Source organism: Amblyomma mixtum, chromosome 2 (assembly GCF_055824585.1).
Source record: "Amblyomma mixtum isolate Tamu chromosome 2, ASM5582458v1, whole genome shotgun sequence".
Lineage (NCBI taxonomy): Eukaryota > Metazoa > Arthropoda > Arachnida > Ixodida > Ixodidae > Amblyomma > Amblyomma mixtum.
The window spans coordinates 42,126,753-42,147,295 of record NC_143013.1 but is presented as its reverse complement, the minus strand read 5'-3'; the positions used below and the strand labels follow the sequence as shown (position 1 = coordinate 42,147,295).

Below are 20,543 nucleotides of genomic sequence, written 5' to 3'. Positions count from 1 at the left end.
ACCACATGTTTTTGCAAACATGAAACCCTCTAATGATCCTCAAAGCGAGAAGAAGTTCCTCATAGTACAGCATTTGTACGACAAAATTTCCGCCGTATGCCGGCCGCAGGGCTCGAAATGAACACCTATTTCACGTCACGCTGCGAAACGCTAGCCACGAACAAGTAGGGCAACTCTCTAAGACGTCCGTGAGATAATAAGCCTGCCGCAACCCAGCTACACAATTAACTACGGCAACTAACGACAGCCTACAGAAATACACATGACAATCGCAGCATTTTGTTTATTTGAAATAGCCTTCCGGTCGTTGTACGCGCGTAGCGTTATATTGGGGTATATATACTACAGAACAGCACACGGAGACACTGGCTTTTCTAATGCATCGGCAGAGTCGCTGATTCCTCTGCAACGATCATGCTCATTAACTAAAAAGCCTACTGCTTTTACGCTTTTGCATGTTTTCAGTCCTTTTCGGCAGCTAAAGCTGTTCTGTTTCAACCTTAGTGCCGCGAGTAGCAGATTGCTTAAGGTGGGCCAATGCAATTCCTGCGGGCTTCGTGTACTGCCGCCTTAGACCCCGATGACAACAGTGACGTCAGCAACAACTGTAAGAACAATGCCAATAGCTTTTTTTTTTTTTTTGAGGCCCTAGAACATAGTAAGGAATTCCAAACAAGGCATTCGATTCGCTCTTTACATAAGGTAACTTGCATTTATGCTTTTTTTTTCACATTAACTATGCAAAATAAAGCAGTAAGAGCCAGAAACAGCAAAATTAAAACAATGGCAGGCTAAAACGAACACCGAAGCCCCACGTTCCCTACTCAGGAAGCTACACAAAGCGAAATTCACTGTTTGCTCTACTGGAAATACTACTAGACGCTTGCACTATTACAGTTGGCAGCCACATTAGCGGAAAAAAAAATTGAGCAACGATAAGCCTGAATGAACCTTTGTCCTGTTTGGATCTGCACCGAACACCCTGGCCAATCCCCCACCGTGGGTATGTGCCATCACTTCAGAGGCAACAACAACAACCTTCTCAAACCACCGCAGCTCAGCGTCAGCGTAGTGCGGTACCACTGCTCGAACAACTTGCTCCTCTTCGGACGAAGCCCTCGAGCACTGTGGCTTACTACCTGCGTCTTCATGCTTGACGCTAGGCAATACCGCATGTATTATGCACCACCGCGGGATTGAGCGGCCGTGATGCAGCGAACACTTTGCATCCTTCCAGCACGGAGTCCTAAAGAAAAGAAAAGAACTGGGAAGAAAACAACATCCCTCCGCATCTGGAACCATCGCCGCGCAACCACAGGCACGGCCACCAGATGCTCCCATCGCCTTGGTCGTGGCGTTGGCCCTCCGCCAGGGACGATGACACAAGGCGAAGGGCAACCGCCCTTGCAACCGCGCTCGCATCTGTCTGGGCGAGCAAGCGTCAAGTGAGCCGGAGGACGAACCAATTCGAGAGACGCAACGCGCCGAAAAAAAAATAGAGGCTTCCACCGCAACGCGGCCATCAGAACAGGCGCTCGCCCGCGTCGCTGTTCGCGCACCGTCAACCCGAGTGCCTTTAGCGCTCCGGGTCTCGAGCTTCGGAGTACCGGTGGAAGAGACGACGTCAAAACGCGCTGGCTAGTGAAGCCGGCGGGAGCTTCAAACGCCTGGGCCGACAGGGGTGAATGTCCCGGCAGCGAGAGGTCGTCTAGTGGCTTCCCCTAAGCTGCTCCAGTCTTCTTCTGCTCTTTTATTTCCAAGTGAAGCTGAAAACTAATCCTGGCGAAGAAGGGTTAAGCGCGTTGTGCACCGACAAGCGCAAACAAGGAGGGTGCATCCAAGCAAATCTCTCTTGACGGCTGGCACGTCTCCGGTGTCGTCGGTCGACTCTATTTCACCATAATTCGAGGCCAGTCCGATCTTGAACAACTCCAATCGCCGGCGGCACACTTTGACGCTTTCCTGTTAAAATTTGTTGACTCACACAGTCCCCCTAATTCCAGTGCAGCGGTTGCAGCTGCCATACTCAACTATCGACAAAAAGTGTTCCTACAAAATGTGCGATGCTATTATGTGAATGCATCGCACATTTTAACTAGTAACCTTTATTATTAACCAGCGTACTGTGACATGCATTATTTCCTTTGGCGAATGTTCGTTCACCGTTGCAACTAAAATATTGCTGCGTACTATTTCTTCCACAATATGCCATCCTCCAATTCGGTGTAAGTAAATATATATAATACCTCGACAGCTCACAAACCTACCTTAAAAACGCGTTCGTGCTCCTCAAAATAGGAAAAATCGACGCTGAACATATAGTCCGGTACATGCTCGAAAAATCTAAGATGCGTTATTCTGACAAAATCGAGTTTTGTTTTCAAGTCCAGATCCTTTAATACACTTTAGTTCACTTTATCCTGAGAGTAACTTTTTCCTCAACGAATTTAAAAGCACTTCGCTGTTACAGTTGCTTTAACGCTGCCTTTTCCGCCTGGTTGATATTTGCAACACAGTGACATTCGAGTTAAATAAACGAATTTGTCGAACGCAGTGGTCCTGTCACAGGCCTGCTGCGTGTTTCTTTGGTTACCCTTCCTGGTTACCCTTCCTGGTCGCAATCCGCAGGGTGCCTAGCAAGCTACTCTTTAGTAGCTTGAAACCCTGATGTTTCCATGTTTTCCCAGACTTTCCCAGAACGATAATGCACAAGCTGAGAAACAGCATGGCCATGATAATGGACATTATACATGGTTCAGTCACAGGGGAAAAAAAAGAACTATGTACGGAAGCTGCAAATGCCGTTGCAAAAACACATCTGCTGTTCCTGTTTAAGAGAGCCGATTTGTTTCTGAAGGTATTACTACGCATTCAATCTGAGTTATGATGCAACCGTTGCTTCTGCCCTCCCAGGTCTTTCATAAATGTGGCTGCCCTCTTATTTTTGTTTCCAGCATCTGATGTTTCCAGTAAGTGTGTACAGATATTGCATCTTTGGTTTTGAAGCGGAGGAGAGTAATAAAAACTATCTAATATTCTCAAGTAGTTCAGAAATCGAAACAGATAGCTTAAATGTTTAAACAAAAAGATAAAAGTGTTTCCATAGAACACAGCAATGAAAGAAAAGACTTACTGCACACAAATTGTTTTCCGCTTTCTACAAGGCACCCCATGCTCATTAAGACGCCTACAGCAGCATTGGAGAGGACAAGCGCAAGATGATGTTCACAAGAAGTAGAAACTTCTGATGACCTCGTAATCTCCCTCTGACTACAGACTAACTCTAACTAGCCTATATTTGTTTCAGTTTCTCCGTGGTCTACGAGTTCGGCACAGCCGTGCACAGAGCCAGGCTTACAGAAAAACAAAGTTAACGGCACAGATTTTGATGCTACCGATCTTCATGCGTGCGAAATGGAAAGACGCCACGGCAATGTGCACGGATAACGTGCTGGGCACTCGCTGTACCATAATTCTCGGCAAATCGTCGTGTTAATTTCAGCCAATTAACTTCCCTGATTTCGCAAACTTTTTGACGGTACCACTGGTGATTCACAGGTTTCTCCAGGTGCACAAAATTTCCCTGTCAATTCCAGCCTTTTCAGGTTTTCCATGTCGCTAGAGACACCCTGATTCCTCAACACTGAAACTGAAATGGTTGAAGGGTAGCCAGGCTAAAAGCACGCGCTTCCCATCGACCTTCCAGGCTGGAGATCTTCGAGACCATGACCGAGAGCGGCCTGCGTTCGGAGCTGTTCATCTCGAGCACGGAGCGCAGTGACGGCGCGGTCTACACCTGCCGCGCCGAGAACGAGTTCGGCCGCGACGAGCGCACCAGCAAGCTCCTGGTCGTCGGTGAGAACTATGGCCTCGCTCCTCTTCACAATGTGCGCAGTTCCCATCGGCGGACGTATGTACAGTCTTTGTCAAAAGTTTACAGCCTAGAGGGGTTTGCCTCTGGGCCTTGCCGTCTGGCTGCTTAAGCGTCCCCACATTTCCAAAACTTTTGAATGTAAGAGGAACTCTGGCCCTCCCCGCTTCGAGAGCTATGTCTTCCACGGATCCTATAAGAGCTCTACTATGCGGATTTAAAGGCAAACCCCTTGGGCTCTAAACTTTGGACAAAGCCTGCACATCGGTTGACGAGGCTGCTCAGTGCGCTTCGAACTATTTTGCATACAAATATCTGAATGCCACTGTCAGCCGCCAAAAATACTCTAACGCCTGCATACGTTGTGTTTCGTTTTCGCAGATATAACGTATAGGATGGGGTTGTAAAGAAATTAAGATCACAAGTCATGAATATGAGGAATCGCGGTCTTCTCATACGAACTTGAGCTTTCTGTGCGGATTTCCGGAGACAAACTAAATGTGCAACTTTCGCCCACTTGCTGGTACCTTTATGCCATCACGATGTGAAGAAATTGCGGAGACTTGTAAGCGCACCGATGCTAGTCACAAAGATGCAGTGTCTGAGGAGGTATGTGCTGTCCCTTGTGCAGAGGTTCCCGGCCAGCCGCAAGACGTCAAGGTCTCCGAAACGTGGAGCCGCTCCGCGAGCGTCAGCTGGTCTCCGCCGTACAGCGGGAACAGCCCAGTCTCCAAATACGTCATACAGTACTGGAAGGACTCCGGTGAGCTCCGCGATGAGTCTCCTCGGTATTAGCTAGTCTGCTCCGAAGCGTCAGAGTCAACAAAAATTGCGTGGCTGAGAATCTTGCATGACGAACAAGCTGTTCTCTCTCTGTCCATGTTTGGTCTCCATTTGGAGAAACTGCGCAACAATACCGCACTAGCGCACTTTGAAATTTCCGTCCTTACGCTTTCTTTGGTTCTTGTTATTATATGGTTTTCTAAGCACACCAGTAAAACTGTACTGAGGTGAGATTCCGTCGCGTATGCTTATACCCCTCGACAATCAGACACTACATGAAGGGAGACACAAAATTACTTATCGCATTAGTCTGTTTTATATAAGGCATAACTTCTCATTGAACGGTCGCTGCTCTGGCTATAATGACGTGTTGGGTCACTGCCACCCGATACTTCCTTATCAATTAGGCGGCCAGTTGCTGTTTTAACTAACTGATTAATATTTCATCACCTTCACGAGCATTAAACATTTACAGAACAGTGCTTGGACCGCGGTTTTGAGTGTGGTAATTAATACGACAAAGCTACACTTAGGCTGTGAGTGACACCGTAGTGAAGGATTTGGGATTACTTCCAACCACCTGCGTATATTTGGCGGGGCATCACACAACACTCGAGCATTTTTGCATTTCAGCGTCATTTAAATGCAGCCGCTGCGACCAGGAGGTAACTAAATCAGCCACATAACAGGGTAATTGTGGATACTATGATTGCGGATGGCTTTTGGGTGCTAGGGCATTATGAACTAGTGTGTATCCATCATTTGTTAGCGTCTGTGCCATTCGGATAAACCTCGATAAACTACACATGTAAAGGTCCTAAAATTTCTTCTAATTACGCGGAGTCCGAAGCGTGACGGCGACGAGACCAAAGCCCGTCACTTTGTACAAACCGGAAGCTCGTATTAAGCGAGTTTGAATTTCCCGAGTTTTAAAGGCATGGCGAAATTTGATGTTTCTATCCTGAAGACATGTCGTCGCTGCCACACGCGCAGGCACAGCGCACAGGCTCCAGGAGATGGCGGTGCCCGGATCCCAGACGTCGGCCCTGGTGGGCGACCTGCACCCGGGCTCCACCTACCACCTCAGCATCCTCGCAGAGAACTCGGTCGGCGTCGGACTCGCCTCCACGCCCGTCAAGCTGCACACGGGCGAGGAAGGTGCGCCGTGAACGCAGACAGCTGCAGACGCTGTATTCGGAATATGTCTGGGGAACGTGGAATCACTCTTTTTCCGTACTAATGTTCCTGGCTACGCCACTTAAAAGTGTCCTCTTAATTTTTACTTTGGTCACAGGGAGCTTTTGTGGACATATTGTCTAATACTTCCAAGGGAGCAGAGCCGGGCTATCAATCTTTATTCAAGGGACAGGAAGCGCTAATTTGCAGCATGCCATTTGCGAAGAAATACCTTTAAAAATGATCCTCATTGGAGAAAGAGACGCCAATAAAAACACACTACAAGGCTAAAGAAAAAAGCAAATTGGAAGCGCTTTGGAAATATGCGCAAAGTGCATATTTAAGCATTTGTTCTTCTCCAACTACCTCCCTTCCTCTGTCCACCCCTTCCCTCATTTTCTTTTTTTCTCCGCACATCGCAGAGCCAAGCGCACCGCCGACCGACTTCCACGTTGAGGCAAGGGGACCGAGCACCGTTCGTGTGTCATGGAAGGTAATGAGCCGGCCTTGGATATACCCTGCCTTGCTAGAAAAAAAAAATGTGATGGTGTCACTTTGGCTCCACGCGGCAGCCCCCCCCCCCCCCCCCCCCCCCCCCCCTGCGTTCAGATAACCGCGTGTGTATATTATCCTTCTTTAAGAACACGTTAGCGACATTTAGCTGATCCCAGTTCGGTGCCGGATCACACAGATAATAGCTTTTCCCGGGGGTCTAGTTGGTTCATATTTCTAACGAATTCTGAAGACAGCGCATACGGGAACAGATACTAACAAGGAGCGCAAAACTGTGCTGTTTTCGATCCCTTTTGCGCCGTCTTCAGGACATGTTAAAAACCATACAGGTTCTCACAACAACGAGGAAAAAGTCGTGACTCTTAGTAATAGCTTAAAACATAAACACTCTAGTCCGAACATTGTCTCGCCAATTCTTCCTCTTTCGAAAGGCTCCGGCTTGCAGAGAAGACCTGGCAAATGTAAATGTTGCCAATTAACTCATCACGAAGCGAAACGACATCGGAAATCAAAACAACCTCCAACCGCCCAATCTTGCACGCAGCCTCCGCCGCCCGACGAATGGAACGGCGACCTGCTGGGCTACTACATCGGCTACAAGCCGACGTCGTCGGGCCAGCCCTACTCCTACCGCACCAGCGAGTTCCGGCCCAACGCCAGCCACGAGTTCTTCCTGACGGGCCTGCAGCGAGGAACCGAGTACGCGGTCATCGCCAAGGCCTACAACGCCGCAGGATCGGGGGTCGCCTCGCACGAGCTGCACGTCAAGACGCTCGACGGGGGTGAGAGTTCGCGCGACTGCGGAAAGCGCCACTTTTGACCACCCTTCCGCGGTACCGCAAAACGAACCAACGCGACTTCATCACGTGACCTATTCGTGCGCTTAAGCAGCTCGTCCTTCGGCTATACCTTCGCAACCAAAACGAACCAAAGCAGTAAAGTGAGCCAGGGTCATTGAGCAGTCTTCTTTGCCGCACTCAAAAACTGGTGTGGCTTTTTGACGCATGTCTGTATAATTAGATCTATACTATCTTCGCCCGTCACCCCTAACTAAAATCTCAGCAATAAAACAGCCATTTGTTGTCAGCACTAAAATTTCAACGCGAATCAATGTTGTGTCAATCCTTATCAAAAGATTTAATGCACGTTAACATTACAAAAATAACAGCTCTCGTTCTGTGCACAACTGAGATGGTTAAAAACACGGCGTTTACTGACAGATCTTTCATTTCCGGTGGGACATCGCCCTTTTGATATGATCAGACCGCGACATCGAGCGTGCAACAGTTGCTCGGATGCAGGCATCCTAAGGAAGGTGATCAGTCACAAGGGGGCTTCCGTCGAAATCTCTTACCCCTCGTCTCCCGCTTGCATTCACGCTAGTCGCGCTGTTTCTGTCCCCCACCCGAATCGCAGACGTTCCGCCGCCACCGAAGGTGTTCGTCTCCGGCACGACGCATTCGTCCATCACTGTCACCTGGCACCAGCAGTTCTCCAGCGGAGTCAGAGGTAAATGAACGCCACTCGCTTTCGCTGTCTACCGCACGCGCGCACGCTGATGGAAGGCAGGGCGATCCCGTTTCTCGCAGTCTACCGAGAAACTACGGAGATGTACTACTGCGTTGCACAAACAATTAATGACTTACCAGGCACCAACACTAATCGTCGTGCGAACTCCGTCCATTAATTAGTTATCAATAGGCTGCTAGCCCCAGCTGAATCAATCAATACAGCTACCAGCGTCTAACTCGAAGAGAGGAAAAATTTGGCAGGTGTTTCCTTTCATGTTTGGTTTGGTTTATTGGGGTTTAACATACCAAAGCGACTGAGGCTATGATTGGTTTGGTTTATGGGGTTCAACGTCCCAAAGCGACTGAGGCTATGAGAGACGCCGTAGTGAAGGGCTCCGGAAATTTCGACCACCTGGGGTTCTTTAACCTGCACTGACATCGCACAGCACACGGGCCTCTAGAATTTCGCCTTCAAGAAATTCAGCCGCCGCGGCCGGGATCGAACCAACCCGCGTCTTTCGGGTCAGCAGCCGAGCGCCGTAACCACTGAGCCACCGCGGCGGGGCGTTTCCTTTCATGTCTCGCGACCACTACTCGTCAGTTATTTTCTCAGCTAATCGCCAACAAAGAAAGTGCAAAGAAACCACGCTTTGTAGCGTATTAACTGATGACCAGTCTTGCACCGGATGCCACAAATGTCAGACAGAAAGCCGAATCCCTATTTTTTTTTTATGAAAAGGTCAGTTTCATGCTTTTGATATCCTCTCAAGATGTAAGGCACAAACGTCTGGAGGTGGAGGTGATGATAACGATGACAGTCCACATGACCGTCCACACGAAACACGGAGCGGCGACCCTTCGCTTCCAGGGTACGTGCTCCACCACCGACCCGAGGAGAGCACCCAAGACTGGAAGGAAGTGAACCTGGACTCGAGGACCTCGTCGTACACGGTTTCGGGTCTTGAGTCGGGCGTGCTATACCAGCTGTACGTGAGCGCCAGTAACGAGTACGGCACCGGGGACCCCAGCGAGATCATCACCGTCAGGACGCACAAGGCCGGTGAGCACTGTTTCGTGCCAACCTTCCTCCGCCTTCCGCCTCTGAAACTATGGTCATTGTGGCACGTACAGTGTGTACCATACCTAGAGAGAAAACTACTTCATTGCGAAAAGGGAGCACGACTTCAGGCTCCTCCTCTCGAGCTCCTTGCGCCTTTTGTTTGCTTCGGGGTGAAAAACGTCATTCTCGAGTTAAGGAGTCGCTTTAACCATTTCCTGCGTTCCCTCTAAGTATGACAAATAGTGTATATGCAAAAGCAAACTGTTGCCAACGTCTCTATACGTATTTTTTATATTCGCCGCGCAATAATGCCCGAACATGCTAAAAAAAAATCACAAAGTATACAGTTCGATTATCTAACCACATAGCCTCCCACCACATCCCATTTGTTTTCCTTTTTAATGCTGATGGAACTATTCGAGCTGCTTCGCTACGCGGCTGACAGCCAGCGGTGTCCGGCTGCGCACACCAGATTATATTCTTATACTTATTTATTGTACCTCATCATGTGGCAGTATATGAGCGGGAGTATTGAAAAGTGGCTGTTAAAAAAAAGACATGCATGATACTGACCTTTAGAGGCGCATAGCCAAGCTTCTGAAACTTGGGAATTGCCACAAATATCAACGAGTTTATTCTGCAAGAAGCATAAATATCGACCACACAGACGACGTCTTGCATCATTAAAGAATGCTTCGAAGAACCGTCAAAGAGCATTAGACTGCCCACAACTGAGCCGCGCGCATTCAGCGCTTGTGGTACGTGTCTTCGTGTGTTCCATCTTCCCGCACTATTTCACCATTAATCATTACCTACTCGCCCAAATCGCAGCATTAATGAACATATAGGGCTCCGCCGAGGACAAGATACCAGGGCATGTTTTGATGTGCTGACGTCGTTAAAAGTAGGAGCAGCGCAATATTGCGAGGTTAAAAAAGTCAACAGCAACGCGGCAGCTCCAGATTACCAATCATTGAATGACACGAAGCGCGGAACAGCCAAGTACAAGGTACAGTCGTCCACACGCCAGTCTAAAGCGCCTGAACGGCGCAACAGGGAGTAAATACACTTGCGTCATTTACGAACTCCCCATGGCTCGAAACAAGGCCGAAACATGCATGCATTCGGACTGTGTTTAACTTCTGATAGCTTTAAAAGCTCTATCGAGTCAAGTACGCAGCGGCGATTGTCACAAATTCACAACAGAGCGCGTTATTCGAGTGCTCTAGACAGATGTGTGGACGACTGTACAAGGCACGTGTCCACGCACGCCCTGCCTCTACGTCCTCGAGATCTTGGCTTCAATCGTGCACAGCGGACCACCGATGGGCCCGAGCAGAGGAAGCGGCTCTTCAATGCGCTATCATTAGAAGCGGGACCAAAATGCGTCGTCGCTCATGAAATTCGTCCACCGGCTGGTGGGAAGTGTCGTCACCAGACCGGGGCATTCCTATTGGCTAGAGAGAAATGACGTCATCAGACGGGTGCATTCGCATTGGTTGTAGGGAAGTGATGTCACCATACAGGACGTGGCGGCACTTCTGGTAAAGATATCAACTGCTGCGGATGCTATCGCACTGCAAATGCATAACGAAATTAGGTGTCCCTGTGAATTGTTTCATGAGGTCTCAGCTGTGGCTTCCAATTAAGTTATTCTCTTCGTCCTCCTCATCCTTTTTCTTGCATTATTAACTGTGATTTCGCGTCGATTGCATGATGCATTTACGTTTCGCAAGGTTAATCCCTTGATGTCAACGCCACATGGAATTAAGTAAACAAAGCTATACGATGCACATATAGGTTTTTTTACATGGGGCTGTCACGTTGCTTTAATAAAGTAGAGAAGCTTTCCACTTTCATTGCCTCTGTCTACTGAGCAGTATCCTCCAACGGATTGTTGTGGATGTGTTCAGAGCCACTTACGTCTGGATGTCAGACATGACAAATAGGCGCGCATAAATCAAGTTCGATGTCGCTAACCAGCGTTAACCACGTCAAAACACGAACAGGACCCAATTCAACGTCCCGCGCGAGCGCGTCTATGGAGGCGCCTTCAGCGACACCGCCTCGGGTCTCCTCAAGGCGACGGTCGCCGACACGCATGAGATACAGGCGCGGGAGAACCCAAAACGAGAAGGATGGTACCGAGAGAGCGTACACAAAGAAAGAAATGCTCAGCTGCAAAGCAACACGTTCGAACGAGTCGAGAATTTCGCCTGTCGCCTTCTCCTTCTTTTTCTGAGGGTCGAGGTCAAAAGGTTCGCTTCACGCTTTACCGCGCACGGCAGCCGCTCTCTTCAACACTCCTTTCGCCCCCTGACGTCGGGTCTCACAGCGAACAGGAAACGAGAAACACGCCGAAGCACGAAAACAAGAAATCGGGCGCTTCGCTGCTGATTCAGCGCAGCGCGGCAAAATGGGCTGCTCGTCAGGCTTCGAATGTCGCGAGGAATCTCGCGAAGCGGCGTTTATCAGAAGCTGCCCTTCTGGCAGTCACTGGGGCAGCGGCAAGTTAAGTCAAAGAAACTGGTGGCAGAAAAAAAACACCGGAAGTTGTCGGTTGACAGTGCTCACTTATGCACACAAAAATAAAAACAAAACTGAAGGGAGTAAAACTGGCTTGCTCAGGTCATCGAAAACGCATGAAAAGGGTAGCGAATGTGTAGCTGTGTGCCTTGAATAAGAGTCTTCCTGAACCGTTTTTCTAGTTTCCAGCGTACACGAATCCCTTTCCGCTACAGCTTCGTCAAGTTTAAAGTGCAGTGGTTAGATCAGTTTAAGCTCCCTATCATGGCGGCAAAATAATTATTCCGTTTAGCCACGCAGTGCTTCATGACTATATAAGTATTACAGCTTTCTGATTTACCTCTGACAGGTCGTGTTTATCGTAAATCTGCGCACTTTTCACGAATTATATTTAACTACCTTAAGTATAAAACAAAACCGTACTCATTCACTCGCACAACATTGGCGAATCGTGTGCAGATTAAAGCTGAAAGTGCATCACCAAAGGTGATCCAACTTTTTTCCCAAAGATCACTATGTACTGAGCTTGCATACTTTTGTGTTGCAAGCATTAAACTTTTAAACTGCGCTGTTAAATTCTGTCTGTGAAGGAAGTGGTCGCACATGTGTTCCTCTTATTTCTCCCTTTCCTAATGTTTTCTTTTACAAGACCCTTCGGGGGTCGTTTTCAGTTCTCTGGTTCTGCTAATTACAGATACTGATTAGCACACATCAGTAGGCATACTAGACCACGTGGTACACCACAAGACCCACAAGGTCTTCCTTTAACCAAGCCGAACGAAAGTGCCTCAATGGCCTAGGAGTAGCGCGTCTGAGTCAGACACGCACAACCTACACCACCATACCACTTGCACCACCTACTGCCTTCGGTGAACAATGCTTCGTCATTTTCAGTTTTGTGTGTTTGTACTGTGTCGTTTGAAACAGGAAAAACACACGCGTTGCTTTAAATGCCCGCGCAGGCGGCGTGGTGCAGTCTCCCATCTTCGGCGACGCGAGCACTCCGCTCTACCTGAACCTGTTCATCATGATCCCCGTGCTGGCCAGCCTGGTCACCATCGTGCTGGTGGTGATCGTCACCTGCGTGTGCCTGCAGCGCATCAAGCGCCGGCCGCCGCAGCCGCCCCACCCGATGCAGCCGCCGCCCGGCACCATGGAGCGGCGCAGCAAGCAGTTCGCCGCCGCTGGCCTCGACGGTCAGCCGCAGAGTGAGGGTCGATCAGACCACTATTAGAATACGCAGCTCCATCTAGGGAGTGATTACTCGTTACTGTCCTCCTGTGCGGGGCCATGCGGTTACAGATAAAAGGTACAGTCTTTGTCAAAAGTAACCAGGCTCCACGTTTTTCTTCTCAGTCGTATATTAAAGATATTATGCCGGCCCTCAAGCTCTAAATATCTGTATGGTAAGAAGAACCCCTGTTCTCACCTTCAAAGAACTTTTTGATCTTTAGGGAAGCTGTGAGGGCTCTGTTATACGAATGAGAAGCAAACCATGGAGCCTGGTTACTTTTGACAAAGACTGTACATCTATACGAGACCTCCCGGTGGGATTCTCCTTACTACATTACAGTATATAAGGCATTGCGGATCTCGGCAGTCTTTACAGTCTTCTACAGCGCACTGTACTATGCTATATAGTGTACTGTACTATACTATAAACCAAGGGTGGCCAGAGGGGCGTATGCAGAAAACCATAAAAAAAGTAATGTTTTCAGTGAAGAGCCGCAATATAAAGGCAGGCATTTCTTTCTTTTCTCGCAACACAGCTGTAACAGAGAACCCCACTCATGCAGTGACTGCTCACTGTGCCTCTGCATAGCGATGCCCCGTTCGTGAAGCAAGAACCTCTTCTAGAACATAAGAGAAGCTTTCTTTACAGGCGGAAATGGAAGGGGGGTACAGTTGTTAGAGGGTAGCGAGCCGCGCTTAGACCTGCGAGGAGCCGCAGTTCGGCCACCGCTGCTATATACTATACTATACTATACTATACTATACTATACTATACTATACTATACTATACTATACTATACTATACTATACTATACTATACTATACTATACTATACTAAACTAAACTAAACTATACTATACTATGCTAAACTATACTATACTATACTATACTATACTATACTATACTATACTATACTATACTATACTATACTATACTATACTATACTATACTATTCCTATACTAGACTAGACTAGACTATGCATGCTGTGCTATGCTATACTGTATTACACTTAATGCATATGACATTACACGCACGCACACTACTCTACCACGGAAAGACGTAACGCGACAAGTAAGCGAGCCCTGCGCAACAAAAATGCTGCCCACCCAAGTCGCGTAAACCGCTTTCATCAGACGACAGCAAGCTATCCACTAAAAAAAAGAGCGCTGTTGTGATCGCTCTGTGGCACGGGATAAGTAGCGCTAAAAAATCTTCGATGCGCAAGATCCGTCTCGAGCTCTGACCTAGTGCCTCAATTACCCGGAACGTGACAGCTATAGTAAGCGGCTAAACTGCTTCTACATTCCGGACCCGGCACGAATGGCTCGCTTCCGCTAACCAGCATACATCGCGAAGCGGCTGACGAGCCTCCTTAACAAGCCCTGTTTAACGCGATTAGTGCGTCGTATATTCAGACGTCTCAGAACTTCCGCTGTAGCCCGGGCACGTAGCGAAACAGCCTCCCTTTAAAGCGTCTGTGCACCGCTCTGTGCTCTCCAGATTCTCCTGCGCTGCAGCGGGAGTTATAGTGGCACTTCCAAGATGGCCTGTGAATACATTAGGACCGGGCTATTTCAAGCTAAAAAAATATAAGCGAAGGCCCGTGACTGCACTTATCAGCACGAGCCTAATAAATCAAGTTGACTTCACTTGTGTTTGGACGACTAATATGACAACAAAACCTGTGTGGTAGTGGTGACCCAAATCTCCGCGAAGTCGCAGATTTCGACCACGTTAACGTAATACACTAATCAAACGACATGGAAAGTCGGCCTTTCTGCAATACACAGTTTGCCTTGCGCGTGAACCTCGGCAACGAACGAGCCGTGACTGCACATAACCATTCAAACAGAGATGTAAAGGTCAAGTGCAGCGCAGGGCGGCCTAGGACAAGACATGTAACTACATACAGGCTCTTGTCTTTCCCACGCCCGTTAGTTAAGCTGCAAGCTGTAGTCGCGTCGATATCCTTGAGATGTGAACCATGGAACGCCACCCTCGTCGGGCTGACAGCCACAGATACGCGCCCATAGTAAAGGGCCTCAGAAATTCCGGTAAAAAAATCTACAACTGTCACTGGTAGTTCTAGCGGCAAAGTTGCAGTATTCGCGAAAATCGCACTTGTCACGACTGACCACCTTTCAGTGTTGATCTTTTATTTCATGGACTGCGTACTTCCCTTACAAAAAAAAAGTTTTAGACAGTCTATGGAGTGTCTATAGACTTTTGTCTATAAAGTATATAGACCGTCTATAGACAAATCCTAGCGAACTGTCTGTAGGGAATACAAATGCCATAGACAGTCTATAGATTTATGGCCATACACTTTTAGTAGACTTTTATCTATAGGCAGTCTATAGACTATGAATAGACAAAAAGCAATATCTATAGGAAGTCAATAAGAAGTCTATAGACTGTCTATAGACCATTTTTATAAGAACATGCGCCACAGCCGCAGCTAAGACTCGGAACTCTGACTGGTCCTCCCGTCCACGCATGCGCGCGCAGTGACATCCACGAGCGCGCGGCACGCCGAGAAGGCCCAGCAGGCGGCGGGCGAGTACACGGGCCTGTCGCAGCGCTACGTGGAGGTGCAACCGCCGCCGCTGCCGGCCGACCACCCATGCGCGCTGTACCCGGCGCCCTGCGCCACGCTGCCCATGACCGAGGAGCTGGAGGCCAAGATGGCCAGGCACAACGTCAACCAGGAGATGAAGACCTTCCTCGCACAGGTGACTCACACGGGTCTCGTCGAAGGAGCGGGCAGTTTGTGGAGGCAACACTGGGTTCATAGCAGTGGTTGTTGTAAAGCACGCCAACTTCCCGTTGCATGCGTCTCCCACTATGGAATACTTCTCAGAATCCACTGAGGTCTTTGTCAATACAGGCTCTTTGCACCATCACTACAAAGATGAACAACCAAAATGCAGCTCCTTTAAAGATGACTCTCTCACCTGACACGTCTGCTTAACAGTAAAGAGCAACTTAAGGTGGTCGTAGCAGTTTGCATAAGTTGGGATGGGATGAAGTTACTTGAGACTCAAACTCACCTGACGGTCCGGACAGAAGCTTCGGTACCTGCTAATATCGTTCAATAACTGCATTACGCGTGTACAACCAAGAGCTAAACAAAGAGCATGATGAATCAGAGGCCGCTAAAGGAGCACACCGTGTGAAGGCAAATGTCAACAAAGAGAAAGTTTAGAAGACGTTTCTACAAAAACGTTAGCACCGGGTATGTCTCAACAGATACGATAAGACTCAAGGGTGCGTTCTCTTTCGGCAACGCAAAACGAATGCATAATCTGCTCGGACCACAAACGGCCCCTGTGCGCCAAATTACGGCCGACAACAACAAATTTTTTCTTCTATTTCTCACACTTCGCGGTTTCTAGTTAGCACGATGGAGCACAGGAGGCCCTATGGACGTCGACTCTTCGCGAGATACGGAGTTCTGCTAGGTGTAAAGTCGCCCTAAATTTCGCTTCTCTAAAAACAAGTCTAGGTACAAATGTGGAACAGAGCGTTCAACTGGAACTTACGTGAAGCCGACCCAGATGAAAATCCTAATAGGTCCCAACAGTTGGTGAAACAATTAGGAATGCAGGTAGCTGTCTCCAGTCTGATGCAATCTGTTTCCTGCTTCTTATCTCCGCCGATCCATGGCTAATACCCCCTCCCCCTGCTGTGTGCTGTTCCAGAACCGGGAGCTGCCAACGCTACCCATCGGCGCCAAGGCGGGCATGTCCATCAAAAAGGACCACATGTACGAGAGCGCCCAGTGATGCCACGCCGCGTGAGCCCCCTGCGGCGGCGGAGGCGGCGACGGAAACCGCGGACCATCGTCGCACTCGCCTCTCACACCTTCACCCTCACACATCCGTCACTTCAACCACAGAGCACACCAGGAATCCTCCACTGTTCCCAATTCTCGGCGTTCGCGAGCATATCGCACTCGCTATTCGGGTGGCTAGGTTGCCACGACCCGATGCTCTCTGTATGGAAGTGCATGATGTGAGTGATACACTTGTCAGCTTGTAGGGCTGTGAACAGAACACGTACTAGCAGGTTGCACTGGTTTCGCTACACACTAGTCTCTATACTAGTCCTGCCTCACCAGCAGGCTCACATGCTGATGAACTTGAAAACTTCACAACATACAGGTCTTTCATTTGGAAAAAAGAAAAACAGCATGCACAGGCGATACAAAAAAGAAGAGACGCACAACACAGCACTGAGTTTGTACTCCCGTCTTTTTGTACCGCCTGTGTGCTGTTTTCTTTCTAAATGAATCCATGCTAACTTGCCCAGATAGCCATTCTAGTATGCAAGTCTTCGTCTTCAGCAAAGCTGTGCCATTTGGCATGCATAAATCCGACAGATTTAGGTGACCAAACGTGAAGCCAGAGCTTCCCTGCGATAAGTACACTTCATCGAGAACGATGTGATGTGCCAGACGCCACCCAAGCCTGCAGCGAGATGAACCTGTTCACGCTATCAATGTGCAAAGCTTACTCTCCTATCTTAAAGGAAAGGCTTTCAATGTCCAAATTGTTGTTGAAATCAGACCACATCATTAAATTCACACTATCACTTGGTGTTGCCATCACACTCTCCCTCAGCCCCATTGTCGTGAGCTATAGTGTCATACTGTTAGCAGTGGCGGGCATTAAGAAAGAAGAAATGTGCTTTATTAGTAGACTGCGAAAATTCTTCTGCACTCTACTCTAAAAACGAGCTGTGTTCAGCCTCTATTATAAGCTGACAGGGATTTCAATGGGCAGTCCATTTGGCGACAGTTCACATCATCACTTCAGCTTGCAGTACACAGGCACACACAGAGAGCAACTAAAGAATGCTTGAGGATCCTACCAATTTGTTTCACTTTTCTTTTCATACACCACGCGCTAGTTTTGCTCAAACCCGTTCAGAATGGTAATTGAGGGTATGCATACGTAAGGCAAAAGGCAGCTACACGTGTGGGCACTTTACTGAAGCGCTGCTTTATGCTGCAACACTGTATATATGTATTTATGATTTAGTTGCTGCGATGTTACTGGATCCTTTCCAAGTCGGAGACATGTTCATCCTCCGTGCTGGGGGGTAGTGTTGCTGCGACCACATCACTATTTAAGTCGTAAGACCTCCAGGAACTACACGTACCAACAGACTATCGCTATATAAGCGGTCCTAGATCAGGCTGAGACCATCACACGACCACCTCGCATTTCAGCTTCATGTAAACTGCTCCGTTTTCGCACACGTAACACAGCTCGAAGTCGTCCTTTAGCACATCAGTGCTCTGGCAAGCCCGAACCTCTCATTATGTACCACCAAAACCTTAGCCTAACTAGACCTCATGTGGTCCTTGCTTTTGTGAGTGTGCATACATGCATCATCGATGAGCCACCGTAAATGTGCAGTACGCGAAGGGTAAATCAGCTGCTAGCAGAAGTGAATCGGCCCAGAGCGTTCGTCCATATGCCAAAAGGTGCCCCAGGGTATTCGCTTGTGAGTGTCGTGTAACACCAGCGACAGAGGTGGCGGGTTGGAACGTGCTTTGGATAGTGCAGTAGGGTATTCTCAATGGCCAAACATCTGTAGGCAGGAGTGAAGTGCATGTGGTAGGACATTTTTTCTAGAAGTCAAATAATCGCTACAGGGTTGATCGAACGTTATCATGCGTTGTGCCATACTGTAGTGCGAGTGTTGCGGTGTGATCGTGGAAACGTGTTCAGTCTATCTTTCCGACTTGTACCCATTGCTGCCCCTGAATGCGCATTTATTTGTGATTTTTATTCATAATTTCACAGCCGCCTCGTACGTTTACAGTTTACAGTGTGTTTCACTTTGCATCCTTCAAGGTGTCACAAATTCAGGCTGCACATTCCTGCATACAATTGCGAGGCCTGAACATGTTTACAAAAGTGAAACACATGGCGTCATGGGTCAAAAGAATTGTGAAGCAAGAGTTGCACAGCAACTAGAGAAGAATTGTGGGTGTGTCATTAAGAGCTGATTATGAGCTGGGGCCATACCTCGTAACGATTCCTTCCCCAATCCATCCTTCTGCCCCCTCTATCATACCTCTGATGTCACAGCAGCCCCCTCTGATATCAGAGTTAATGGGCAAGAAATGTCGTTCGCTAGCACCTTCAATATCGAAGGTAGAGGTGACCAATGACACAGAAGTAAAAATAACAACTGAGAAAAGAATGCTTATAAAATATGGCCTCTGGTGTTGCATAAGTTCCCTTTTTTTTTTTTGAGACGTGTAAGCAACCAATGCATGTTATGAAGCAATCAGAACTGCTCTGCAGCGAAATTTCGAAGTCAGAGTGAGATGCACACAATATAAATTTTCCATTCCAAATTAATCACATGCTTTTCCTTTGTGAGTGTGATGTAGCTTGTTTGCAGCACTGTTCATCCACTTATGTACTTCATCAACACATGCATAGCTTTTCTTCCAGACAATGTGCAAAAAAAAAAAAAGCAACGTCCTCATTGTTTCCAACTCTCTGCAACATTAATAGATGTGCGGCTTCATTTTATGGTGTTGTTTGATGTAAATACTAGGTTCCCATTTAGGAGTACATGTTGAATGGTATTCATCACTTTTCAAGTTTTCATGGATGCCAAATGGGCGTCCATTGTTCTTTTTTTTTTTAGGAGTGTAAAAATAATTTATATTTATTGTAGTACCTAATCACACCGCAGGACATCCAGTGCACTATGCGAACAGCAGCCTTGAGTAACCGTGAACGCACTTTTACCACATGACAAAAACCTGAAGTTTCTTCCGAACAGCCATGTCATTATGCTTGATCAGTAGATAGAAAATGCCTCAAAATATACAGCCTTCAGTGGCCAAACGGTCACTCACGACTCGAAGATAATTCTGGAATAAATTTGAAGCCTTTAGATTACTTTATAAGGGGAGGAAAAAACGTGACTTGAACATTTTCCTTGCAGCACTTTTTTCACTTCTCCTATGCAATGCATTTCTTGAAACACACTTTCGGACAGATCTGTTATCTAAGTGCTAAAAATGAAGTCAGAAGGCACCAAACACCACAGAAAAAGATTTAGACACAATACTTTGTGCACCTTCAAGAAAAAGTTGAAAACGATAAAGCAAATAGGATTGCGCACAGGCAGCTTGACGTGTCCTGCAGTGTTGACTATGTGCTAATGGTTTCAAATAGCTTCATGTACAGTGTATATTTTCATTTGCCTCTTTTCTGTGCATATGCATCTATCGAGAGCTGTTGATATGTCGTCTGTGAGTGTGGTGTGCAAAAACAAAGAAAAAAAGACAAGAAAACACTGCTGTTGTCACACTGTTTTGTCTTGTGGCCGAAGTGACACGTGCAACACGTATGTTCCCAAACATTGAACCCCTTCTTCTTTTTTAACAGTGGCATTACATGCGTTGTCATATTTGTAAATAATGAAAATAAACAAACACCGCTGTTTCGGTTGTCCTCAACCGCTCAGTTCTGCTTCCTAACACTTCTTTATTTCAAAACATGCCATAAAGCACCAGCAGTGGCTCACATATTGAGTGCCATTGCACTCTCAGCGGAACGCGACATTGTTTCTTTTTTTCTTCCCTGTGTGTCAATGTCCTTCTGCAAGAATGCAAAATGTTACGAACCCCCACCGGACGCAGACGCATGAAGGTAAGAAGGCAAAGAGTGAATAAATTAGTATGTTCCTACAGCTCTTTGTTGGCATTACAAAAACAGGATCAATTGCAATCGCGCAATTGTGAAACAACATGGCCGCAGGAAAGCTCCTTCCGTACACAATGCCAAGACATAGCTATTGGTCAGTAAAATCAAGATTAAGTGAAACCAGTTTAAG

At 47.6% G+C, this 20,543-nt stretch overlaps 1 protein-coding gene and 1 long non-coding RNA gene across 6 annotated transcripts in view; one reads left to right on the top strand and one right to left on the bottom strand.

Annotated features, from left to right (window-relative positions):
- The window catches only part of LOC149359123 (cell adhesion molecule Dscam1-like), a 51,699-nt gene extending 31,526 nt beyond the window's left edge, over positions 1–20,173 (top strand). For all 4 annotated transcript variants that reach the window (XM_089571355.1, XM_089571354.1, XM_089571356.1 and 1 more), the window contains 10 exons: positions 3,707–3,855; positions 4,503–4,634; positions 5,648–5,812; positions 6,253–6,323; positions 6,888–7,125; positions 7,760–7,852; positions 8,723–8,914; positions 12,403–12,648; positions 15,183–15,406; positions 16,376–20,173. In XM_089571355.1, the coding sequence (XP_089427481.1) occupies positions 3,707–3,855; positions 4,503–4,634; positions 5,648–5,812; positions 6,253–6,323; positions 6,888–7,125; positions 7,760–7,852; positions 8,723–8,914; positions 12,403–12,648; positions 15,183–15,406; positions 16,376–16,459 (1,594 nt within the window). In that variant the 3' untranslated portion in view covers positions 16,460–20,173. The remainder of the gene's footprint in view (positions 1–3,706; positions 3,856–4,502; positions 4,635–5,647; positions 5,813–6,252; positions 6,324–6,887; positions 7,126–7,759; positions 7,853–8,722; positions 8,915–12,402; positions 12,649–15,182; positions 15,407–16,375) is intronic.
- Positions 1–20,543, bottom strand: part of LOC149359119 (uncharacterized) — a 205,042-nt gene that overhangs the window by 77,688 nt on the left and 106,811 nt on the right. The gene's annotated exons all lie outside the window — the stretch shown is intronic.